At 41.5% G+C, this 25,820-nt stretch overlaps 3 protein-coding genes across 5 annotated transcripts; all 3 read left to right on the forward strand.

Annotated features, from left to right (window-relative positions):
- The first annotated feature begins 4 nt into the window (after positions 1-4).
- Positions 5-16,428, forward strand: tyrobp (transmembrane immune signaling adaptor TYROBP). 3 transcript variants are annotated; one of them, XM_036963644.1, is made up of 9 exons: positions 5-241; positions 897-969; positions 3,337-3,357; positions 3,530-3,661; positions 10,557-10,709; positions 13,515-13,535; positions 14,733-14,879; positions 15,154-15,218; positions 15,363-16,428. In XM_036963644.1, the coding sequence occupies exons 2-9, from the start codon at positions 921-923 to the stop codon at positions 15,417-15,419; spliced, it is 645 nt and encodes a 214-aa protein (XP_036819539.1). In that variant the 5' UTR covers positions 5-241; positions 897-920; the 3' UTR covers positions 15,420-16,428. The 3 variants fall into 3 exon arrangements, with proteins under 3 accessions (XP_036819539.1, XP_036819534.1, NP_001233269.1); XM_036963639.1 differs by having other exon boundaries at positions 20-241; positions 3,337-3,363; NM_001246340.1 differs by lacking the exons at positions 5-241; positions 897-969; positions 3,337-3,357; positions 3,530-3,661 and having other exon boundaries at positions 10,615-10,709; positions 15,363-15,430.
- A 4,491-nt stretch (positions 16,429-20,919) lies between these two features.
- On the forward strand, positions 20,920-22,504 carry LOC118944490. Its single transcript, XM_036964096.1, has 4 exons — positions 20,920-21,126; positions 21,238-21,301; positions 21,557-21,907; positions 22,239-22,504. The coding sequence occupies exons 2-4, from the start codon at positions 21,253-21,255 to the stop codon at positions 22,502-22,504; spliced, it is 666 nt and encodes a 221-aa protein (XP_036819991.1). The 5' UTR covers positions 20,920-21,126; positions 21,238-21,252.
- Positions 22,505-22,705: 201 nt separating this feature from the next.
- LOC118944493 (B-cell receptor CD22-like) lies at positions 22,706-25,609 on the forward strand. Its single transcript, XM_036964111.1, has 4 exons — positions 22,706-23,048; positions 23,581-23,850; positions 25,128-25,397; positions 25,578-25,609. The coding sequence occupies exons 1-4, from the start codon at positions 22,814-22,816 to the stop codon at positions 25,607-25,609; spliced, it is 807 nt and encodes a 268-aa protein (XP_036820006.1). The 5' UTR covers positions 22,706-22,813.
- The last annotated feature ends 211 nt before the right edge of the window (positions 25,610-25,820 follow it).

Here is a 25,820-nt window from a genome sequence, read left to right on the forward strand (position 1 = left end):
ATTCAGTGTTCAGTTTGATTAAAAATCATAAACACGTACCACGCTGCATCTTGGTCTCATCCTTCAAACAGCCGTTACACCTAAAAACAGTCGATGTAGTGTGTCAGACATATAAGGGAAACAGGGGAGGAGTAGGAGGAGGAGCAGTGAAACATTTATTCAAAAGTGAACTCCTAGCAAGCCCTAGTGAAAGACAGTAACTGATCATTGTAGAAGGTCCTGTAGATAAGTTTACATTAAGGTAAGATCATTCTGTTTGTCATGTATTATTTTGTTTATTCTGGTTAACTTTTTTTTTATAACTTGGAGTTTTGCTTCCATAGCACTCCACTAAAAGACATAGGTTGAAATGTTTGTCTCAATTCAGATCATTTGATTACATCACATTTTAAATCTGTAAATTCAGATTTTTGTATTGAATGTTCTTTTGTTCAACTACATTATTAAAAAAAATATTTTCTGTGTGGCATATCCAACTCTTTTTTTTTTATATAGCCAGTCCTATCTTCACAATTGCAAATACGCCCACAACCATGTGACTCATTCTTATGTAGGTGACCTTTTCAAAGTACATTTTCTGTGGAAAATCTTTTAGTTAAGGTGCTCTACTTCTGTTCCACTGAAATGGCAATCAGATGTGTGCAGTGTCAATGCGGATAGTGTGCACCGTAAGCCTTCTGTTTATAGACAAGTTGGACGCAAGGGAACCAATGCAACAACCAATAATTCAGAGTAGTTTGTGTTCCCATGTCAAACCCATGCATCTCATATGTTGGTGTGAATATTGATGCTTCAATAAACCAGATGTTTTGTGTGGTGACTTTAAATGTCTCTATAGGGATGTTGTGTTTGTAAATGCAGACACAAATTCTGTTAATACTGTTCTGTTCAAGTAGATATTGTACGGTGGTAATCACAGAATGTCAGACAACGCAGCATTGCTGATGGTTCTCTTCTTTTGCCTCTGTGGTAAGTGATGTGATGAACTTTCACACCTATACTCACACTCCTATCTGAATTGATGTTTGTGTGTGTGTGTGTGTGTGTGTGTGTAAGCGCATGCTTCTGACTGCACCCTTGCACACATACAAGGTGGTCCCACACAGGAAAATAAGACCACAAAGCAGTTTGGGTAAACAGAAACTAAACTGCAGCCTCTATTGGTGTTCTACATGTAGGCTTCTCACCCTCAGACATTCCAGTGAAATAGGTAATATTGTTTTTACTAAAGCTATATCTGTACAGTATACACTAAGTAACTCAAACATTAGAAACACCTTCCTAATATTGAGTTGCACTGCCTCCTTTTGCCCTCAGAACAGTCTCAATTCGTCGGGGCATGGACTCTACAATGTGTCGAATAGAGTTCCACAGGAATGGGGACAAGAGATAGTCCCACCAAAAAAATCTAAAGGAAGTTTGGTCTGCAGTGTCTGTCCTATATCTGAGAAATACATGACATGGCCAAAAGTATATGGACAGCCCTTCAAATTAGTGGATTCTGCTATTTCAGCTACACTTGCTGACAGGTGTATAAAATCGAGCCCAAGGATGCCACCTTTACAAAAAGTCAGTTTGTGAAATTTCTGGTGTGCTAGAGCTGCCCATGTCAACTGCAAGTACAGTTTTTGTGAAGTGGAAACATCTAGGAGCAACAACGGCTCAGCCGCAAAGTAGTAGGCCACACAAGCTCACAGAATGTGACCGCCGAGTGCTGAAGTGCGTAGTGCGTACAAATTGTCTGTCATCGGTTGTAACACTCACTACCGAGTTCCAAACTGCCTCTGGAAGCAACGTCAGCACGAGAACTGTTCGTCGGGAGCTTAATGAAATGGGTTTCCATGGCTGAACAGTCACACACAAGCCTAATATCACCATGGCAATGCCAAGCGTCAGCTGGAGTGTTGTAAAGCTCGCCGCCATTGGACTCTGGAGCAGTGGCACATTCTCTGGAGTGATGAATCACGCATTCACCATCTGTCAGTCCGACGGATTAATCTAGGTTTGGCAGATGCCAGGAGAGCGCTACCTGCCCGAAATATATATATATATATGTATACATATATATATATGTATATGTGTATGTATATGTGCTAACTGTAAAGATTGGTGGAGGAGGAATAATGGTCTGGGGCTGCTAATCATGGTCCGGGCTAGGCCCCTTAGTTCCAGTGAAGGGATATCTTAACGCTACAGCATACAATGACATTCTAGACGTGCTTCCAACTTTCCAACTTTGTGGCAACAGTTTGGGGGATGGTCCTTTCCTGTTTTAGCATGACAATGCCAGCGTGCACAAAGCGAGGTCCATACAAAAATGGTTTGTCGAGATCGGTGTGGAAGAACTTGACTGGCCTGCACAGAGCCCTAACCTCAATTCCATCGAACACCTTTGGGATGAATTGGAATGCCAACTGCAAGCCTGGCCAAATCGCCCAACAGCAGTACCCGACCTCACTAACGCTCTTGTTGCTGAGTGGAAGCAAGTCCCCTCCACAATGTTCCAACATCTAGTGGAAAGCCTTACCAGAATAGTGGAGGCTGTTATAGCAGCAGAGGGGTGACCAACTCCATATTAATGCCCATGATTTTTGAATGAGATGTTCAGGATCAGGATATATATACACTACTGTTCATAAGTTTGGGTTCACTTAGAAAATTCCTTGTTTTTGAAGGAAAAGCTATTTTTTTGTTCATTAAAATAACGTGAAATTGATCAGAAATACAGTGTAGACATTGTTAATGGCAGAGTTCTTCTGTCTATTTTTTATGGAATATCTACATCGGCGTACAGAGGCCCATTATCAGCAACCATCAGTCCTGTGTTCCAATGGCACGTTGTGTTAGCTAATCCAAGTTTATCATTTTAAAAGGCTAATTGATCATTAGAAAATCCTTTTGCAATTATGTTAGCACAACTGAAAACTGTTGTCCTGATTTAAAGAATCAACACAACTGGCCTTCTTTAGACTAGTTGAGTATCAGGAGCATCAGCGTTTGTGGGTTCGATTACAGGCTCAAAATGTCCAGAAACAAATCACTTTTTTTAAACTCTTCAGTCTATTCTTGTTCTGAGAAATGAAGGCTGTTCCATGCGAGAAATTGCCAAGAAACTGAAGATCTGGTACAACGCTGTGTACTACTTACTTCACAGAACAGCGCAAACGGGCTCTAACCAGAGCATCTGATCATCAACGCTGATTAAAATGTATTTAACAGGTGACATTAATAAGGGATCATAGGTTTCACCTAGTCAGTCTGTCATGGAAAGAGCAGGTGTTCTTAATGTTATAATAGAATTACACTGACAATATCTTTTTCATTTTTCTCCTCAAGAAAAAGTTGTGACTGACCCAGGTACAAGTATGTATCATGATAAACACAACACCAGAACTGAGATACACAAATTTCAGATTCTTCACACAGTGGGGACCAAAATAATAATATTTCCTGTCACTCTTCACTCATCCCACTCTTGTCCTCCGTCCCCTCTCATCTATCTTCTCTATGATTCACCCTCCTCTACCAGATAACCCGTCCTGCTACAGGATTGAGCCTGGCACCATGGCTGGCATCATCATTGCAGACGTGATCCTGACCATTGCCATTGTCATTGTCACGTACCACTGTGCCAGCCGACGCAGACGTCGAAAAGAGAGGGGTAAAGTGCCATACAGGGTTATTTCATGAACATAATAATTCCCAACTGCCTCCATTGGATCAAGGGCCCCTGCCCTCTGCCTGCTATGAGCAATATTATATTCATGAAAGTTTAGCTTCCCCCTTTTCTTGTCTTGCTTCCCTTTTATCCTCCTCCTAGAATTAGAAGGAACAATGAACAACTCTATATTATTCAAGTTAACCCAATAGACTCTAACATGTACTGTTAATCAAGTGCTTGGTAACTGTAAATCACTAAATATCACTAGTATTTTGTATGTAAGAACATTTTTGAGAGCTCTAATGGTCTCTCTCTCTCTCTCTCTCTCTATAGCTGATAAAGTCTACATGAATGTCAGGGCAAACTGCAAAACATGAGAATCCTCAGCAAGCACCAGAATACATATTAAACATATTTGTAAATACTGTGCAATCTTGTTTTACATCATATCTGTCAATACATTCTTGTGATTTGATGTGTCTTTCACTGCCTCCTCCTGGTGAAAAATCAAATCTACACCTTCAGATGTAAAAAATCACACTGAAAGTTTGAATTGTTTCAAGATTTACTCAAATAAAAAGGTGAAACACATGCACAACTTTGTGTTGACCCAGTTAGTATAGAGATGTACAGGAGGCTCCTAGCCATGATAAGCCTGTGTAGAGTATTGTCTGTGTGGTTTTTGATGGCTCTGTCCTGTCTGTCTCTCAAAGAGGCCCACACACTACGCTTGGTTCTCAGACACTTTGTATCTCTGAACCATCTGTCTGATCAGCGTCCTGCCTCTCTCACGCTCACTCTCATTATTCTTAATCAAGTGAATCATTTTGTATATGTAGCTTGTTTTTAAATGATCAAATAAACAAACACAATGTGCCAATGCCAATATACTCAAAAACCTTAAGCATGTAGTAACAGCAGTAGGAATCTGGGATTTTGTATTTTTGTTTTTTTCAATTGTTTTAAGCACAGTTTTGAAAACAGGGCCCGGTTTGTCAAAACACTACACACAATTAGCACAACCCAACACCAAAGTAGCACAACACTTCAGATCATTTGCAAAATGGAACACTTGTCAAAACTATACACGACTTCATAAAAATGATATTTTGTTACCATACGAAACACACACATTTCATATGACTTGAATCTTTTTGAACCAGTTAGACACTGCTGTTGCTAACCTAAAACACTTTTAGCAAGTCTAATTGTCAGTGATTAGAGTGCTGTAAATTAAGTACACAGAGAAAGTGCAACTATACAAACACTAGACAAGACCAACGCTGCAGACAGGAAAATATAATTTATTTCTCTCTATATACCCAAATCAGTCAACATAGAGAATCACAACAAAACATGTCCCAGTTCTCATGCTACTACAGTAGTGTGCATAACACTGTTAGCTCAGCAAACAGACAAACATAAAATACTGTATCCAGTACAGGTTACAATTACAGTAAATAACAACAAACATAAAAAAATAATCTGAAAAAAACTGACAATATTGTACAGAAAATACTACAGTAAACATACTATACATTATCTCTTCGCTTAGCTGGATCTGGCCAGAGAATTTCATCAACATCACACGCAATATCGTCATTAGCAAGACAACGCGGGAAGAACCGTCTTGAATGTCGAATCCATCCTTGAACAGCTGCGGCGTCGACTTGGTCACAGGCGTCCTCCATGGCCTGAATGAGGGGTACCTGAGCCTGGGGCTGGAGATCGTAAACCTTCCTGGCCTGAATGAGGGGTACCTGAGCCTGGGGCTGGAGATCGTAAACCTCCATGGCCTGAATGAGGGGTACCTGAGCCTGGGGCTGGAGATCGTAAACCTCCGTGGCCTGAACGAGGGGTACCTGAGCCTGGGGCTGGAGATCGTAAACCTCCGTGGCCTGAATGAGGGGTACCTGAGCCTGGGGCTGGAGATCGTAAACCTTCCACCGCCATGCAGAGAAAAACTATTCAATAGGGTTTAGAAACGGAGAGTATGGTGGAACGTATAGTACTATCAACTGTGGAGGGTGTTGAAACCTGTTCTGGACCAAAGCAGAGCAGTGGAATGACACATTGTCCCAGATGACCGTGTATTGCATCTGGTGTATTTCATTACCTGCTGTGACGATGTGGTGCAATCGATCAAAAAATGCGAGAATGTGAGGTGTGTTGTAAGGGCCCATTTTGGCATGACGGAGGACAACCCCATGCTGTGAAATGGCAGCGCAAAGGTTGATGTTACCCCCACGTTGCCCTGGGACATTGATTATAGCCCTGTGGCCAATGATATTTCTGCCTCTCCTTCTTGCTTTTGTGAGGTTGAACCCTGCCTCATCAATATATATATGAATTCATGCAGGATTTCCTCAGCATTCATCTGCAAAACTCCCTGAAATACAGTGAAAGACAAGATTGTGTAGTTGAGGATAGGTCTAGTATACAGTCAGTATGCAACATCACAGTGCTAAAGTGAACAATACAAACCTCCACATACTCATGCCGCAGCCATTTGACCCTCTCTGAATTCTGCTCAAAAGGCTCTCGATAAAGTTGTTCCATTTGAACCTGATGTCTTTTCAGGATGCATGCCAGTGTTGACTGAGAGACCTGATGGACATTATTGAAAATGGGATGGTCACCGATAATGTTGGCTTGTAGTTCTGAGCCTGATAGCATTATTGGCCAAAACCATGTTTATTATCTCTCTCTTGTTCTTGCGTGAATATGGGCCCCCTTCCTCTTTGTCGTTCCCGACCCTCAATCCTATGTAGAGAATAATGCATGTAATTTACTGTACAATGTCACAGGAAGGGGTATCACAAGTGCTGACATGGTGCATACAATAAGCAGCTGATTACTGTAACTGTAGACAGATCTTTTACCTGTCGAAAAGTCCTTATGACAGATGCCACTGTATATCTGCTAAGATTTGGCTGAACTCTCTGTCCAGCCTCCCTCAGCGTCAATCCGTGGTTCACAACATGGTCCACTAGTGTTGCACGAATGTCATTTGATAAGTTTGGTCCTCTTCTTCTTTGTGCACGTTCTCCTCCTGCTTCAGGTCTTTCCTCAAACTTTGGCCCGGCCTCTTCCTCTACCTCCTTCTCCTCCTCCTCCTCTGTGTACGCCTCCTCTCACCCTCACTCTTCTTCTGACTCCTTCCATTTTGGTTGAAGGTAGGTGAACCTACCTGCTGCATTTTTATTATGTTTAAACCTGACTGGTGTGTCTACAATTTAGCAGTCATGTGTTTGTGCACCTGATGGCTGTGTTTAACAGATTGGCTCATAGGTGTGGTAATTTGACAGTCAGTGCTTTGGAATTGCAAGGAAGTGACATCATGATGTACTTCTGTGTCTGATGTATACAAGTGTGTTTAGTGTTTTGCAAATCACTGTGTGTAATGTCTTGCAAATAGTGTGAAGCTGACAATGTGCTTACAGTTGTTTAAATCTAGCCTTGTGTTTTGCTCCTTGAGTGGAAGGTTTTGCTAATTGTGGGAAAGTTCAATTTTAGTGTGTAAGCAATCGTAAAAACTGTAATCATACATTTAGATTTGAGAAGAAGCAACATGTTATATAGTGCCTTCGGAAAGTATTCAGACCCCTTGACTTTTTCCACATTTTGTTACGTTACAGCCTTATTCTAAAATTGATTAAATTGTTTTTTACCTTCATCAATTTACACACAATACCCCATAATGACAAAGCAAAAACAGATTTTTAGAAATGCTTGCAAAAGTACTAAAAATAAAAAAGGTTTCAGATCCTTTACTCTGTACTTTGTTGAAGCACCTTTGCCAGCGATTACAGCCTTGAGTCTTCTTGAGTATGACGCTACAAGCATGGCACACCTGTATTTGTGGAGTTTCTCCCATTCCTCTCTGCAGATCCTCTCAAGCTCTGTCAGGTTGGATGGGGAGCATCGCTGCACAGCTATTTTCAGGTCTCTCCAGAGATGTTCGATCGGGTTCAGATCTGGGCTCTGGCTGGGCCACTCAAAGACATTCAGAGACTTGTGTTTAGGGTCGTTGTGCTGTTGGAAGGTGAACCTTCACCCCAGTCTGAGGTCCTAAGCGCTCTGGTTTTCATCAAGGTTCTCTATGTACTTTGCTCCGTTCCTTTTTGCATCGATCCTGACTAGTCTCCCAGTCCCTGCCGCTGAAAAACAACATCACAGCATGATGCTACCAGCACCATTCTTCACCTTAGGGATGGTGCCAGGTTTCCTCAATACGTGATTATTGGCATTCAGGCCAAAGTGTTCAATCGTGGTTTCATCAGACCAGAGAATCTTGTTTCTCTGAGAGTCTTTAGGTGCCTTTTGGCAAACTCCAAGGGGGCTGTCATGTCCCTTTTACTGAGGAGTGGCTTCAGTCTGGCCACATAAAGGCCTGATTGGTGGAGTGCTGCAGGGATGGTTTTCCTTCTGGAAGGTTCTCCCATCTCTACAGATGAACTCTAAAGCTCTGTTAGTGAGCATGGGGTTCTTGGTAACCTCCCTGACCAAGGCCCTTCACCCCTGATTGCTCAGTTTGGCAAGGCTGTCTGTCATCTCTAGGAAGAGTCTTGGTGATTCCAAACTTCTTCCATTTAAGAATGATGGAGGCCACTGTGTTCTTGGGGACCTTCAATGCTACAGACATGTTTTGGTACCCTTCCCCAGATCTGTCTTGGCGCTCTACGGACAATTCCTTTGACCTCATGGCTTGGTTTTTGCTCTGACATGCACTGTCAACTGTGGGACCTTATGCAAACAGGTGTGTGCCTTTCCAAATCATGAATCATCAATTTAATTTACCACAGATGGACTCCAATTAAGTTGTAGAAACATGTCAAGGATGATTAATGGTGCTCCTGAGTGTTGCAGCGGTCTAAGGCACTGCATCTCAGAGCTAGAGGCATCACCACAGACCCTGGTTCGATTCCAGGCTCTATCACAACCGACCGTAATTGGGAGTCCCATAGGGTGGCGTACAATTGGCCCAGCGTCGTCCAGGTTAGGGTTTGACCGGGGTAAGCCGTCATTGTAAATAAAAATGTTTTTCTTAACTGACTTGACAAATTAAATTAAGGTAAAAAAACTAAATGGGAACAGGATGCACCTGAGCACAATTTCGAGACTCATAGGAAAGGGTCTGAATCCTTATGTAAATAAGATATTACTGTTTTTTACTGTTAATAAATTTGCTAATATTTCTAAAATCCTGTTTTTGCTTTGACATTATACACTAGTGTGTGTAGATTGCTGAGATAATTTTTTTTTTTAAATCCATTTTAGAATAAGGATGTGGAAAAAGTAAAGGGGTCTGGATACTCTCCGAATGCACTGCATGTGAATGAGTGTACATGGAATTTCCCTACATCCCTCACCCTCACCCTAAAATAGCAATGTAGTTGCCTGAGAACCTTTTTGACCAGTGCCATAGAAATTGTTTTTATGAATGTCCAGTGTGTAGGCCTATATTAGTTTACCTACTCAACTCTGAGATGAAAGCACTTTGAATGTGAAGTGCCATGGTCAACCCACTGCCCCTGGTATGACAGTGTATGATGTTTGTCTCTGTGGTACACTCTGAAATGTGAACTCTGAGTTGACTGTTGATTTCCATCCAATGTGTCTTTTATAGATAAGCTATCTTATGTCCCTAATGTAGGGAGGTGCTTATTGTGCCGACAGGGTAAGCTATCATTTCAGATGAACTTGTGGTTGAGAGAATCAGGCTTGGCTAGAGCTGCTCTCTTGTGTTGGTAACCACAGCCTACAGAAAACCACAGGTCATGTTAGAAAGAAGAAAAAAACTGCCAATCTGCAGGACGCTGAGCGGAAAAGGTCTAGTGTGGGCGCCATGGTAACAAGCAAGGCCTTTGTCAGAAACAAATAGCAGAGCTCACATCCCTCATCCACAATTAGCAGAAGTGGACGACACTGTCTGCTGAGATCTGGGTACTTGATCTGTCAGATAACACTGTAGGGTGACAAATAAAGGTCAATATTTGTCTAAAATGTGTCTCTGTTTTCTACATTATGATTTGAACTGTTATTGTTTCACTGATAAATTCTGAAACACAGAGTGTTCAGTTGACCCATCACAGTAGTGTATGAGGTGTATAGTGTGTCGAGGCTCCTCATGTTGATCGGCTAGGTCATTTCCTGAGCTGGTGTGAGTCTAACGACTAAAAGTCAGAAGTAAAACCCCTCCCTGACTTCTCTGGTATTGGCCTGACCTACCATTCAGGGAAGTGAGGTTCTGATTGTATTTTTAAGAAATGGGTTTAGACACACTCCTGCCTCACTGGCCCCCAGAAATGGCAAACTATACCAGCATTGTATGAAGACAATATTGGTATACATTACAATACAGTAACAGTAGCTGCTACTAATTTAACACTGTATAGCCTCAACATGGTCAAAACTATAATGTGGATATAATGACTGGTCAGTCCTTGCATCCAAAGCAATGTCTATGAATTTGAGAATGGTTACATTTCTCCAGCCACATCCCTCAGCTTTTCCCTGAAACAGGGGCAGGGAGAACACGTTGTTATTGTTTCAACTGCTGATTGCTGCTTTAAGCATGAATCTAAATTAATAGAAGTATATCAAGAGGGTGAACAAGTTATATTGGGGGAGAAAAGTTTTTAATATTTGAGCCACTGACAATGTCTTGTGTTCTCAAAACGACATGTATGTTATCAATCTGTGTGAGCTGATGTGTGTTCAACACTCATGTGGACATGACATCACAGGGGCAGAAACAGAAACTTACTCACTGGCTTCCTTGTCAATCTGCTCCCCCTTTGCTCTCTCACACACGGACACACAGTTACAGGACACACAGACCACTGTCTCTAGCACTCCTAAGGTTTACATGTTACCTTGTCTGTTTTGCTAGCTCTACCACAGAGTCATTGGGGACAGATTACCTTGGACAAAGCACCAGGGACCCGGAGCCTTAGACCTCTCCTCTCCTCTAGTCTCCTTAGTAGGACCAGGCTGAAAATGGGCAAGGCCCTCTGTATCGTGGCTCCCCTGAAAGGATTATTTGGTAAGTAGCTCTACATGTGGTCATATTATCAACAAACTATCTGTTGATAAGTAACTGCATGCTAAGGTTACTGTTAGGGTTAGGTTAAGAATAAGTGTTAGGGTAAGAGGTACGTTTAAGGTTAGGATAAGGCTTATTAAGGTTAGTAAATAGTTAGCTGACATGTTACATGTTACTGACCCTTAACCGTTACTTTCTCAAGTAACTGAGTTTACCTGTTTTTAAATTGTGATCATATTGATAATAGAGTTTCTCTACACAACATAATGTCAGAGGCTTTAGAGAGGCATCCCTAGTTGTAAATTATGTGATTAAGTGTATGGATATAAGTCAACATTGTGCTGTCCTCTTCATTGACCTGTCAAAGGCTTTCGATATTGTTGATCACTCACTGCTAATTCAGAGGCTTTCCTCAATTTGGCCTAGACCAGGCTGCATGTAACTAGTTTAACACTTTCTTGACAGACAGAACTCAATGTATATCTGCTGATGGTGTTAAATCAGGCTTCCTGGATATTATGAAAGGTGTCCCGTAAGGGTCGATTCCGGGCCCTGTACTTTTTACAGTTTACATTAACAATGTCTACTTGTCTGTAAAAAAATTGTACCCTGCACTTGTATGCCGATGATACTGTTGTGTATGCTATTGCCCCCACGGTTGACCAGGCTCTATCTGAACTACAGTCTGCCTTCATTGTATAACATAAAAACTTTATTGACCTGAAATTAGTACTGAATGCAGGTAAAACTAAGTATATGTTATTCTCTGGAGTGAATAAAAGTAAGTCTGATGATTTAAGCATAATCTACTTTGGATGGTTTCCATATTGATCGTGTCCGTGCTTACAAATATCTGGGCATCTGATAGATGAAAAGCTGTCTTTTAAAAAGCATATTGATGAGTTATACTGAACAAAAATATGAAAGCAACATGCAACAATTTCAACAATTTTACTGAGTTAGTTCATATAAGGAAATCAGTCAACTGAAAAATAAATTAAATAAATTAGGCTCTAATCTATAGATTTCACTTGCCTGGGCAGGGACTCAGCCATGGGTGGGCCTGGGAGGGCATAAGCCCACCCACTTCTGAGCCAGGTCCATCCACTGGGGAGCCAGGCCCAGCCAATCAGAATTCGTTTTTTTCCCACAAAAGGGCTTTGTGGGTGGGCTTATGCAGACCAAAATACTCCTCAGTTTCATCAGCTGTCCGGGTGTCTGGTCTCAGATGATCCCGTTGGTGAAGAAGCCAAACGTGGAGGTCCTGGGCTGGTGTGGTTACACGTGGTCTTCTGTTTTGAGGCCGGTTGGACATACTGCCAAATTCTATACAACGATGTTAGAGGCGGCTTATGGTAGAGAAATTAACATACAATTATCTGGCAACAGCTCTGGTGGACATTCCTGCAGTCAGCATGCTAATTGCATTCTCCCTCAAAACTTGAGACATCTGTGACAAAACCGCACACTTTAGAGTGGCCTTTTATTATCTCCAGCACAAGTTGCACCTGTGTAATGATCATGTTGTTAACCAGCTTCTTCCACACCTGTCAGGTGGATCAATTATCTTGGATCGGAGAAATGCTCACTCACAGGGATGTAAACAAAATTTTGCACCAAATTTGAGAAAAATAAGCTTTTCTGTGCGTATGGAACATTTTTGGGATCTTCTATTCCAGCTCATGGAACATGGGACCAACACTTTACATGTTGCATATACATTTTTGTTCAGTATAGTTAACAAGCTGAGAATAAAAATAGGCTTCTTCTATAGAAATATGTCCTGCCTCTCGCTAAATAGTAGAAAGCAGATTATTCAGTCGACGTTGCTATCAGTCCTAGACTATGGCGACTATACGAACACAGCTGCCACTTCATTAAAGCCATTAGATGCAGTTTATCACAGTGTACTGCGCTTTATTACTGGCGACAATTTTTGTACAAATCACGGCATTCTCTACTGGAAAGTTGGTTGGCCCTCTGATGTCACGTAGGTTGAAACATTGCTATGGTTTCATTTATAAAGCCCTTTGACAAAAAAGTCCCACTGTACCAAACATACTTACTAAACTTTAGACATAGAAGTTACCACACCCTGTCTCAGGGATGGCTAACTCCTAATTCCTTTTGTCTCTACTGAGTTAGGTAAATAAGCTTTTAGTTTTCTTGCATGTTATTTGTGGAACAATCTTCAGAATGTTCTTAATTAAATGTGATGTTCTGGTGCCTCTAGGGCAATTCAGAAAGTTGATTGAGGACCTTATCACTGATTGTGTTTGATTTCTATAACTGTGTTTTTATTTCTGCTTGTGTTTTGTGTTTATATTTTGATGTGTGTGTTTTCTGTAATTTATGTAATTCATGGCTCATCTGTAATTCATGGATCATTTAGTTTCAGTATGATTCTCTGATAAAATAGAGGTTAAGTAAATAAGTCAGTAGTAAATATTTTCTAAAGGACACAGGAGCACTTTTCTAAAAGACGCATATCTAGTGTTAGAATTCATTTTTCTAAACAAATAAAAATGATTGTTGAAATAGAGTCTATGTGTTGACTTTTTGAAGTGTTTGTTTGTGCGAGTTGGGGGTGAATTTGGGAGTGAATTTACAAGAAATGTACCCAAAAAGAAGAAGTGAAGAAAAGGAAGAAGTGTCCTTTTTTCACCTGCATTGGAGTCATTCAAGAGATAATATATAGATGTTATACAGTACATGTTCTGTTATCTGCTTTTGTAAGTGAATTAACATTCCCTTCACTTATTTTGCTATTTTCTTTCTTGATCCTTGATCTCTCTTTTCTTTCAGGTCCTGCCGAAGGAGAACAAGGTATTTAGCTGCTGTTGATACCACTATCGATTTTTGTAATAATTGAGAGCAGGTGCCTTCTTGATACTACCCATCCCGCATGTAATCATCGCCTCAAACTAATTAGCATAACGCAGCGGACATAAATATACCCAGAAAATGTTCCTATTCATGAAAATCACAAATGAAATATATTGAGACACAGCCTTTTGTTAACCACACTGTCATCTCAAATTTTCAAAATATGCTTTACAGCCAACGCTAGACAAGCATTTGTGTAAGTTTATCATGGCATAATGCTATGCTAGGCTCTGCTGGCAGCAGGCAACATTTTCACGAAAATAAGAAAAGCAATCAAATTAAATCATTTACCTTTGAAGAACTTCGGATGTTTTCACTCAGGAGACTCCCAGTTAGATAGCAAATGTTCCTTTTTTCCAAAAATATTATTTTTGTAGGCGAAATAGCTCCATTTGTTCTTCACGTTTGGCTGAGAAATCGACCGGAAAATGTGGTCACTACAACGCCAAACTTTTTTCCAAATTAGCTCCATAGTATCGACAGAAACATGACAAACATTGTTTAGAATCAATCTTCAAGGTGTTTTTCACATATCTATTCGATAAAATATCCACCGGGACAATTGGTTTCTCATAAGAAGCGATTGGAAAAATGGCTACTTCTGTACTTGACGCAAGATTTTCTGCGGGAGCATCATGTGACCACTTTCTCAATGTGGTCACTTACGGCTATTCTTCAACATAAATGCGTAAAAAGACGTCACAATGCTGTAGACACCTTGGGGACTACGTAGAAGGCGTAAGCTCATTCGTAGCCCATTCACAGCCATATAAGGAGTCATTGGCATGCAGGGCTTTCAAAATGTGGGGCACTTCCTGGTTGGATTTTTATCTGGGTTTCGCCTGTAACATCAGTTCTGTTGCACTCACAGACAATATCTTTGCAGTTTTGGAAACGTCCGAGTGTTTTCTATGCAAAGCTGTCAATTATATGCATAGTCGAGCATCTTGTCGTGACAAAATATCCCGTTTAAAACGGGAACGTTTTTTATCCAAAAATGAAAATACTGCCCCCTAGCTACAAATTAACTTTAACCACTCTTTATACTATTTCAACTCATCCTATATCCCAAAACTCTTGTGCCACAACCCATGTTTTGACTATGGTCAGTAATCAGAATGCTCTCTCTCTCTCCAGACTGTGGCCACTGCTATCAGATAGATATGGGGGTAGTGGTGGGAATCATTGCCTGTGACATCATCCTGACCCTCCTCATCGCTCTCACCGTGTTCTGTTTTGCTACCATCCGGAAGAAGAGGAGTCAACAGGAATCCAGACTGGAGGGTGAGGGGTGTGTGTGTGTGTGTGTGTGTGTGTGTGTGTGTGTGTGTGTGTGTGTGTGTGTGTGTGTGTGTGGGTGTGTGTGTGTGTGTGTGTGTGTGTGTGTGTGTGTGTGTGTGTGTGTGTGTGTGTGTGTGTGTGTGTGTGTGTGTGTGTGTGTGTGTGTGTGTGTGTGTGTGTGTGTGTGTGTGTGTGTGACTGTGTGTGACTGTGTGTGTGTGCTTGCTTGCATCCTCCACTAATCCCTAATCCCACTCTGTTTGTCACCTCTCCTCAGGAAAAGGGAAAACAATCACAGCATCAAAAAGGAAGACAGTAGAAATCACAGAGTCTCCCTACCAGGTACTGAGGCACTAGCCATAGTAGAGCACAGTCCTCAAAGCATACAGAATATTAATTCATATGGAGTAACTGTTTATGTCTGGTGTGATCCACTTATGATTCCTTCCCTGTTGAATTGTTTTATTTTTGCCTTTACTGTTGTAGGAGCTGCATGGATTTCAGTCAGACGTGTACAGTGATCTCCAACAGTTTCAGAAATGAGACTACTTTTTTGGACAGACTGCATGTATCTTGCTGCCTGGTGCTTAAATCTGACAAGGACTGAACTTCGCACATCTAGGATTTATATTTATACTCATCTCCTTACTGTTATCTTTCAACTTTTGTGTGTCTGTCTAATTGTAAAATTAATAGAATAGCATTTGACACATTCAAGAGATATTGTATATATTTGACATAAATAGACATATTAATGTTTGTTTAATAGGCTACCTTTTATAGTGTTGTTTTCTATGATTTACATGCAATTTTATTTCATTATATATCTGTTTTATTTGACTTAATTAAGTCATTTCTGTATATTAATGGGGTTATTTTATTCTGTGTTTCATAAGTACATCATTTGTATATTGCCAGAAATAGTTCATGGAAGCCCCATTAATATTGCCCTCAGGATGTTGGTGGCACTTTAATTGGGGAGGACTGGCTCATGGTAAAGGCTGAAGCCAGGTAGGTGGAATGGTATCAAACACATGGTTTCTATGAGTTTTATGACATTCCATTCGTTCCTTTCCAGCCATCATTATGAGCTGTCCTCCACTCAGCAGCCTCCACTGATATTGCCTATTATTAATATTAGTCATATGATCTGAAAAACTATTAGTCAACTGGGATGAAAAACTTCCCAGAGATATTTTAAATTGAGTTTCTGTCTGCTCCCTGTTAGTCATAAGCTGGAGTCCCTTACTCACTATCAACACCAGGGTTGTGGTTAATTCATAATAATGTGGGGGGGAAAGTCTCTACATCCTCTTTGAAAATCATAAGAAATTAATATGAATATTAATAATTGCATATGCTTGGAATGTGTTAGCCTGGCTGATGTGTGGACTTAGGATGCGTTTCTCAAAAAATGTCAAATATTTGTTTTTTTAAGATTTAGGAGCTCAGTGCTGTTTATTGTATTGGTTAGGTGGTTACATATCAAATACATTGTTCAATGTTTTTATTCACAACTAAATTATGTCTCCATACCTAAAATAAACATTAACAAAACATTTTGATGAATGAAAATCCTTTCCCCACATTTTTAGACCTACTTCAGATGTGTTTACATCTTAAATGAATTGCATCTTTCTAACACTGACATATTGAGGTAGGTTGTATAATCATAAGCATATCTAATCAAAACAAAGACACCACAGTTTTTGCCCTTGCTGTAGGGTTGGTGAGTTGTAAACAATGGATCATGTGTCAGCAGCGGGAAATTGATTGCGCTGCCACATTTGACTGAGCAGTCACTGGAACGGGAGTAAAGTTTCATTTAATAGATTAATAGACCAGGCTGGTCTCATAGACTTGACACTACATAGTAAACAAAAATCTGGGATGCTGAAATTAGTATGTTAAGTTTCGTATGGTTACAAAAGTATAACGCAACTTTAGTATTTTAGCTAATTAGCAACTTTGCTACTACTTACTACCTTTTAGCTACTTTGCAACTATTTAACATGTTAGCTAACGTAAACTCACCCCATTCCCTACAAATGTGGCAAACGGAACATTCAAACGAGGCTACAAAGAAAACGAATAGGACTGTAGCGACTGTGTTGACTTCAAAATCGGGGGTGTGAACTAGGTTTCTATTCAAGCCTTGATCGACATGGTAATGGCTCTATAGTATTGGAGAAATGTTGAAAAAACTGACCCTCCGTTACATCGTGACGTGTCATGTCGTAACGTACAGCACGCATAAAGCAACTATTTCTGTATTACAATCTCTCTCCACCAGGTGTAGCACTTCTATCATCCTTTCAAAACAAGAAATGGTCAGTGACGGGGGGATACCTAGTTATTTTTTTCGTCATCATTGCATGCGATCATCATTCTCAAAGCCGCTGTTTACTTCTAAGATCACTTTAGCACCGCCCTAAAAACCCGATTCAAATTTGACACAAACCTTAAAATAGGTATGTAATGACACATTATATAAACTCTTTATATTGATATATTTACATTTTAGAGGCGATAAGGTGATAAATTGGAAAGATCGAGTGAAAAAAAGCTATTTTCCCACGCAACATTCTCCTTCTCACTATCACGCATTAGTTTCGCTTCCCCACCCGCCATTTAAAAAAAGACCAGACGCTTGAATTATGCAGAAACGGGCAGCGTTTAGGTCATGTAATTGATTCTGTTGGAAAGGGGAGAAATTGTGCTTTACAATGGTATTGACATTACAGTTGATCTGGAAGTATTACGTTTTTGGGGCACTATAATAAGGGCAATTGTACGGACCAAGGCAATGTACGAGTTTATGTGAGTTTACGTTAACCCTTCCCCTAACCCTAACCTTAACCCTTTAACCTAAATAATAACCCTAATCTTAACCAGTGGTGTAGTGCTATTTTGTTAGGTGAGGGAGCACAAAATAACATGTTTTCATCAATCAAAGTTTGTACAGATGTACAGATGTAGCCAATGGAATAGCCTATCATTTTAGAATATGCATAAAATGCATCCTCCAATTGCAACATCTGGCTATGCCCACACATTTTGTTTAAGAACATGTTCTGTTTTTAATACCATCAAACAGGCTTAGGCTACCTAATTTCAAAATAGGCTATCATCACTGTCAATCGTGAATGATAATTATTCATGTTTTACCAGTGAAAAGTCCAAACTGCTTCTCCGTGCCAATCATTTGATTGATCATAATCATTGCTGTTTCTAAGTGAATTAGAGCAGATGGTGCTAACAAACTATTAGCCTTTCTTGTATTTTGTTTCAAAGTATATATCCTGCCTAGCGACGAACTCTGTTGAGATTTGACACATCATTTTTGGGGGACTATTCAGCTCAGGCTAACCATCATTAGAGATGAGGTGGTGTTTTTGATGTAACAGTAACGATATAGGCCTACTATGCTATATTATTACATTCTGTTCTGTAAGATGAAAATTAATAATTATGTGATCTAGACATTGATTCAGCATTGATCTAACTACTAAACGAGCACCATTTTGAGAAGTAATAATCTTCTATTTGTAATAATAATAAGAATAATAAGTGATGAAAATTACCATTAGGCGTAGGCAACAGATTTTGATGAATGTAATTTTAAGCAATTGTAGCACCCTTCGTGGTGTTGAAAGGACAGCGCCAGGATTGCACAATTATGTTAATAAAGTTTAACCAACTTGTGGTGCTGGAGGATAGCTGAAGGGTAGCTCAGTCATTTGGCCAGTTCAGGAACAAACAACAATAATCCTTCAGTAGGCCTGTAGCCTAATAGGCCTGTGATTACTGTATGTGGTGTAATTATTTGTAGGCTATAGCCTAATGAAAACACAAATACATACAGTAGTGGTCACAAATTGTTCTGGGTTCCACTGTTCAAGAGGGGGTCCTTGGAGTTTTATGAATATCGAGGCAGACACACGTGTGTGCACACGTAGACTATTGTTGGGCATCATTATCGACAACGCCAGAGAGAAGACAGGGAAGAAACCACCATTTACCTACCTCTAGACAGTACCCTTCAAAAGTCTGGACACACCTACAGTGCTCATTCAAGTGTTGTTGTTTTTTTAAAACTATTTTCTACATTCTAGAATAATAGTGAAGACATCAACGATATGAATTAACACATGTGGAATCATGTAGTAACCAAAAAAGTGTTAAACAAATAAAAATATATGTTATATTTTAGATTCTTCAAAGAAGCCACCATTTGCCTTGACTACAGCTTTGAACACTCTTGGCATTCTCTCAACCAGCTTTATGGGGAATCCTTTTCCAACAGTCTTGAAGGAGTTACCACATATTCTGAGCACTTGTTGGCTGCTTTTCCTTCACTCTGTGGTCCAACTCATCCCAAACCATCTCAATTGGGTTGAGGTCGGGTGATTGTGGAGGCCAGATCATCTGATGCAGCACTCCATCACCCTCCTTGGTCAAATAGCCCTTACACAGCCTGGAGGTGTGTTTTGAGTCATTGTCATGTTGAAAAAAAATGATAGTCCCACTAAGCGCAAACCAGATGGGATACCGTATTACTGCAGAATGCTGTGGTGCTGGTTAAGTGTGCCTTGAATTCTAAATAAATCACTGCTAGTGTCACCAGCAAAGCACCCCCACACCATCACACCTCCTCCTCCATGCTTCACGGTGGGAACCACACATGCAGAGATCATCTGTTCACCTACTTTGTATCTCACAAAAACTTGGTGGTTGGAACCAAAAATTTAAAATTTGGACTCATCAGACCAAAGGACAGATTTCCACCGGTCTAATGTCCATTGCTCGTGGTTCTTGGCCCAAGCAAGTCTCTTCTTATTATTGGTGTCCTATAGTAGTGATTTCTTTGCAGAAATTCGACCATGAAGGCATGATTCACTCTGTCTCCTCTGAACAGTTGATGTTGAGATGTGTATGTTACTTGAACTCTGTGAAGCATTTATTTGGGCTTCAATCTGAGGCTGGTAACTCTAATGAACTTGTCCTCTGCAGCAGAGGTAACTTTGGGTCTTCCTTTCCTGTGGAGGTCCTCATGAGAGCCAGTTTCATCACAGCCCTTGATGGCTCTTGCAACTGCACTTGAAGAAACTTTCAAAGTTCTTGAAATGTTCCAAATTGACTGACCTTAATGTCTTAAAGTAATGATGGACTGTCTTTCTCGTTGCTTATTTGCGCTGTTCTTGCATAATATGGTCTGGGTCTTTTACCAAATAGGGCTATCTTCTGTATACCACCCCTACTTTGTCACATCACAACAGATTGGATCAAACATATTAATTAAGAAGGAAAGAAATTCCACAAATTAACTTTTAACTAGGCATACCTGTTAATTGAAATGCATTCCAGGTGACTACCTCATGAAGCTGGTTGAGAGAATATCAAGAATGCCACCAAGGTAAGGTGACTACTTTGAAGAATCTCAAATAAAAAATATATAGATTTGTTTAGCTCTTTTTTTAGTTACAACATGATTCCATATGTGTTATTTCATAGTTTTGATGTCTTCACTATTATTCTACAATGTAGAAAATAGTAAAAATAAAGAAAAATCCTTGAATGTGTAGGTGTGTTCAAACTTTTGACTGGTACTGTACATATTTATTTGGTTTGTCATGGAATTGTACTAGGAATTCAATCAAATGTATTTAGAATTTATCAGAAAACATTTTCCATAAATAATTTTACCAGGTCCATGTATTCTCAAATTGCAAAAAGTGAGGGAGCACCTCTCCTTTGCACTCCGGCAGCACTACACCCCTAACCTTAACACTAACCCTAACCCCTAGCCTAGCTTATGTTAGCCACCTAGCTAATGTTAGAGTTTAACTTTAGCCACAACAAATTGGAATTCATAACATATCATATGAAATAGATTATGGATAACTACAAATTAATACATACCATACCAAACGTAATTTACTAATTTGAGCATCCCGGATTTACGTTTACTTTCTTACGTCTACCCATGAGTCCAGGTTGCATAATCGGAGCTAAAGCGGGTTGTGGAGGAGAGCTCGGCAGGAGCATGATTCGACATGGTTAGAGGTGATGGCTAGAGACTCGAGACTGACCCGTCTCCGCCTCCTCTTCTATCTTCTCCTAGGTTGGGTCAGCCTCACAAACAAATTCCGCGACCTGCGTCCTCATAATAAAAGACACCGATTGCCCGGCGCGCAGACTGACTTTCCTGGCTACTCTGTGAGAAAAGAGGACAAGGACACCTGGCGAGGTGGGTCTTCGGTGATCTATTGGTCATGATGATGTTGATGCTGATCGTTGCTTTCGTTCCTTCTGTTCACTCATATCAATTTTCACTCTCTGGTTGAATTTGACTTTGTAGGGCTTGTGCGGAGACATGTTAACAGTTGCGTTTGCATTGAGCGCCATCCTCACCGCTTTACCAGGTAACTGCAGAATACAACTTATTGCACCTTAGTTACCGGCATTTTATTAAATGCCACTTCAGTAGCCTATGGCCTATGTTCTAAAATCATTCTGTTCTGTGCTTATACTTCTAAAGTTACCCAGGTGTCCTTGCATTGCGCACAGGTTATTTATATGGTATTGATCTGTGAGACAGAGAGTCAGCAGCAGGCAGCACATGAGGACACCCTGCACACATTATTGGCTTCATCAGTAATGTTTGTGCTTTCTTCCAGGCTCTGAGGGTAGCAAGTGGACTGTGTCCTTCACCCGGAGAGAGATCTGTGTCTGGGCTGGGACCACTGTCACTCTCCCTTGTTGGTATGACTACCCATCAGGACACACTGTCAGGAGGGTGATGTGGTTCAGGGTCTCTGGCCGGAGGGAGTTTGCCCACCACTCTGACTCCAGCTTAGTTAGCATGTCTTATAGAGGAAGGACAAAGTATACAGGCAGCCATAAAAGCTGTGGGATCCAGATCACCAACGTGAACCTTGGCGATGCTGGACAGTACCACTTCAGGTTTGAGACAGACCACCCACAGGGACGATGGACCTCCCCGGACACCGTCTCGCTCTTTGTCACAGGTCAGTCATCTATCCTGCAGCTTTTGTAATTTTGGTTCATTTGATTAAATCTCTATAAATCCCATGTTAATCTGTGCTTGAAATGTATTCATTGTAGCATGTTGTGGAGCATATCCATTGACATTTACCATGTTCACTGTGATACATGCTTCTCCGAGCCACAATTATTCCAGGACATACACATACAGTAACTGTCTCTAATACACACAGCTGTTGAGGCTATATCAACGCCTTACGTCATAGCACAGAGGAATATGATGTAAGGTAAACAAATCAGAGTTATATTCGTTGAATGTTGTTCCATAATTCTCTCTGTCTGTGTTGCTCCCAGAGCTTCAGGTTCAGGTCCATCCTGCGAGGACAGGCAACATGTTTGGGTCAGGAGAGACAGTGTACCTGGGCTGTATGGCCAGAGGCTGTGCTGCAGAAGGGAGGAGTCTTGCTCTCTACAGGAACGGCATCAACCTGGGATCACCTGAGAAGTGGCTGACCATCTACAACTTTGACAGCCAGCACGCTGGTACCTACACCTGTCGCCCAATCCCCCCACAGAATGTCCAGTCTCCACCGCTGGCCTTGACTCTGGGACGTGAGTAGTGTTTATGTGTGATTGACGTTTGAATTTTCATGACCTTATAGGTTTCAGTTAGTATTTACTTTCTATTCCCCGTCTCTCTCTCTCTCTCTCTCCTCTCCATCTTCCCATTTCATTTTCTTCTTTTCATTATCTTCACCTCTTAAATCAAACCCTATTTTATTGGTCACATACACATGTTTAGCAAATGTTCTTGCGGGAATAGCAAAATGCTTGTGTTTCTAGCTCCAACAATGTAGTAACTCTCTCTCCTTCGCTCTCCCCAACATCCCCTAGATGCTCCTCGTTCCACCGTGATTGAGGTGAGTCCCATGGGTGTGGTAGTGGAGGGGGTCTCTGTGACTATGACCTGCAACAGCAGTGGGGCTCCGGTGGTGGAGAGCTATGCCTGGTTTAAGGACAGGGAGAGTGGCAGCATTCCAGACAGCTTCAGACCCCAGCTCCACCTGAAGAGGGTGTCCCACACCGACCGGGGAGAGTACTTCTGTGTGGCACGCAACCCACTTGGTACAGAGAGGTCCAAACCTGTCCTGCTAAACGTCACATGTAAGGGCTGGCTGTTGGTATCTATGCATGTCTATACATTATCAGTGCGTATTTAGTGTTTTTAGACAAACATTGCTTGCGGTACGGTTTTGGAAGCAGTTGATACCATGGAATTGGAATTCTAGTTCTATGGTCAATACAACAATTAGTGTATAGCTAGTGAGTCTGATATGGTCATATTAAGTTATTGCCTTCTATAGGGAATACAAGTATATTACTGTTGTAAAGATTGAACATCAATTCATCTTTCACATGACCAAGTGCCAAACTGCTAGTAGTTCATGGCACTGTCTGTGAGGGTAGTCTTGGTCAATCATGATTGGGTAATTTGTTTATTTTAGCAACTATGGGGGCATCATTTGTCACAAGGCCTACAACAGGAAGTTTACAGTACACTTTCCACAATGTCCACAAGGGCATTTTGACTTTTTAAATTGTCACTGCATAACTCTACTTTTCATACCTGCAATTTATGTTACTACTCTGCTAAGCGAATACATCATAACAAATAATGTATTGTTTTGTTGTCCAGACTCTCCAAAGAGCACCAAGGTGTTGGTTAGTCCAACAGGAGACATCAAGGAAGGCTACTCTGTCAACCTGACCTGCAGCAGCAAGGCCCACCCCCCAGTGGACCGCTATGCCTGGTTCAAGATCATGGGGGGTCAGACCTGGGCCAAAGGGTCAACACAGAACATCTCCTTCTCCAGCGTCCGATCACAGAACGGAGGACAGTACTACTGCACGGCCTGGAACCAACATGGACAGGGCAGCTCCTCTGTTTTCACCCTCGCCATTCTCTGTAAGTAGAACAACAAGATTTCTCTAAAATCTTCTGTATAAGTAATGTTCAAATAATGGCTGGCTGTCCACTGTTCTGAATTGTTGCCTGGATTGTACAGATATAACACTGTAGCTGATAATGTTATGAAACTGTCAGGAAATCTGATAATGGTTCCTGACCGCACACTGTAAATTGATGAAAATACTGTGGTCATTTTGCAAGCTCTTCTATTCCAAGAGAGAGATATGGTGTACACTGAGTGTACAAAACATTAGGAACACCTTCCTTCAGAACAGACTCAATTTGTCGGGCCATGGACTCTACAAGGTGTCAAAACCATTCCATAGGGATGCTGGCCTATGTTGACCTCAATGCTTCCCACAGTTGTGTCAAGTTGGCTGGATGTACTTTGGGTAGTGGACCATGCTTGATACACATGGGAAATTGTTGAGCGTGAATAATCCAGCAGTGCTGCAGTTCTTGACACACCCAAACTGGTGTGCCTGGCACTTTCTACCGTACCCTGTTCAAAGGCACTTAAATATTTTGTCTTGACCATTCACCCTCTGAGTGGCACACATACACAATCCATGTATCAATTGTCTCAGGCCTTAAAAATCCTTCTTTAACCTGCCTCCACCGCTTCATCTACACTGGTTGAAGTGGATTTAACAGGTGACATCTAATAAGGGATCATAGGATTCACCTGGTCAGTCTATGTCATGTTTTGTCCACTCAGTGTATGTCCAACCTCAGGAGTGTGTTAAGGTGAGCAGGAGTGTGTGTGGAGCCAGTGTGCTGCTCAGGTTCCTCTGTATGCAAAATGACACCTAAACTCCTTTCTGCACTGTGGAGGAACCAATCAATCTACCTGTCTCTGTCAGTGTCTCTCTCTCTTTCTCTCTCGATCCCTCTCGCCCCCTCTGTTTTGTAATTTCTCAAAAATCTTTCTATCTCTCTAAATATTTGTTTAACTTTCCTTGTTTTCTCCCTCTCTCTCTCTCCTCCATCACCTTGACTCCCTGTTGGTCTACTCCCCCCCTTTTCCCGTTCTCTTCTCTCTCTCTCTCCTCTCTTTGCCCTTGGCTGCCTGTCGGTCTACTCCCCCCTTCCCTCCTTCTCCTCTCTCTCTCACCCCTCTCTCTGCCCTTGGCTGCCTGTCTGTCTATCCTATTATCCTTTCTCTCTTTCACTCCCCCTCCATGCCACCATTTTTATCCTCTCCCCTATCCCTCTCTCTCTCTCTCTCTGCATGCCCCCCACACACACCTCTCCTCTTCTCCCCTCTCTCCCAGATGCCCCTAAGAACACGTCTGTGTTTGCGCAGCCCTCCAGTGTGATCGACGCGGGCCGTCCTCTGACTCTGACCTGCAGCAGTCAGGCCAACCCGGCGGTGGACAACTACACGTGGTTCAGGATCAATGCGGCTGACGCCTGGGTAACGCGATCGGGCCCAAGCTACACCTTCGCTGAGGTCAGCCCCGGGGAGAGCGGCCAGTACTACTGCGAGGCACGCAACCGTATCGGCGTCCACAGCTCGCCTGTCCTCACTGTCAGGGTCAGAGGTCAGTGGACTGGGCAGGATGGAGGAAGGTTAGAGTAGGAGGTGGGGAGTCCGAACTCAGTGACCCAGATGGCTTCTGCCTGTGTGTTTCTTATTTAATCACTACTGTAAATGTAATGTCTGTCTCACAGACATGTTTGGCAAGACACCCTGTCTAAATGTGTCACTGTATGCCCCTCAGTCTTCCCACTCACTATCCCAGAGTCTTTCTGATTTCAATTCTCTGAACTGTGAGTCATATATGGATAACTTTCACTAACTGTAAAAGGGGAAGAAGAGCTGAACTTTGATATCAGATAACAGAACTCTAGAGATTTGATAATTGATTAATGGAGCCGACAAAAGCTGGATATTTTGCTCTGTCTGTCTTCCTGTTTATGTCTGTCAATCTTTCTGTCCCTATTTTCTTCTCATTCTTCTTGGC

The sequence above is a fragment of the Oncorhynchus mykiss genome, chromosome 3, assembly GCF_013265735.2.
Source record: "Oncorhynchus mykiss isolate Arlee chromosome 3, USDA_OmykA_1.1, whole genome shotgun sequence".
NCBI classification, from domain to species: Eukaryota; Metazoa; Chordata; class Actinopteri; order Salmoniformes; family Salmonidae; genus Oncorhynchus; species Oncorhynchus mykiss.

What these genes read in the sequence shown, in the direction of transcription:
- LOC118944493 (XM_036964111.1), top strand. Translation starts at nt 22,814, where the DNA reads ATGGGTGTGGTAGTGGAGGGGGTCTCTGTGACTATGACCTGCAACAGC. An exon ending in TGTCCTGCTAAACGTCACAT is followed by an intron (nt 23,049 to 23,580) that starts GTAAGGGCTGGC and finishes TTTGTTGTCCAG; the next exon opens with ACTCTCCAAAGAGCACCAAG. An exon ending in CCTCACTGTCAGGGTCAGAG is followed by an intron (nt 25,398 to 25,577) that starts GTCAGTGGACTG and finishes TATGCCCCTCAG; the next exon opens with TCTTCCCACTCACTATCCCA.
- tyrobp (XM_036963639.1), top strand. Translation starts at nt 921, where the DNA reads ATGTCAGACAACGCAGCATTGCTGATGGTTCTCTTCTTTTGCCTCTGT. An exon ending in TGTGACTGACCCAGGTACAA is followed by an intron (nt 3,364 to 3,529) that starts GTATGTATCATG and finishes CTCCTCTACCAG; the next exon opens with ATAACCCGTCCTGCTACAGG. An exon ending in TCCCCTGAAAGGATTATTTG is followed by an intron (nt 10,710 to 13,514) that starts GTAAGTAGCTCT and finishes CTTTTCTTTCAG; the next exon opens with GTCCTGCCGAAGGAGAACAA.
- LOC118944490 (XM_036964096.1), top strand. Translation starts at nt 21,253, where the DNA reads ATGTTAACAGTTGCGTTTGCATTGAGCGCCATCCTCACCGCTTTACCA. An exon ending in CATCCTCACCGCTTTACCAG is followed by an intron (nt 21,302 to 21,556) that starts GTAACTGCAGAA and finishes GCTTTCTTCCAG; the next exon opens with GCTCTGAGGGTAGCAAGTGG. An exon ending in CGTCTCGCTCTTTGTCACAG is followed by an intron (nt 21,908 to 22,238) that starts GTCAGTCATCTA and finishes TGTTGCTCCCAG; the next exon opens with AGCTTCAGGTTCAGGTCCAT.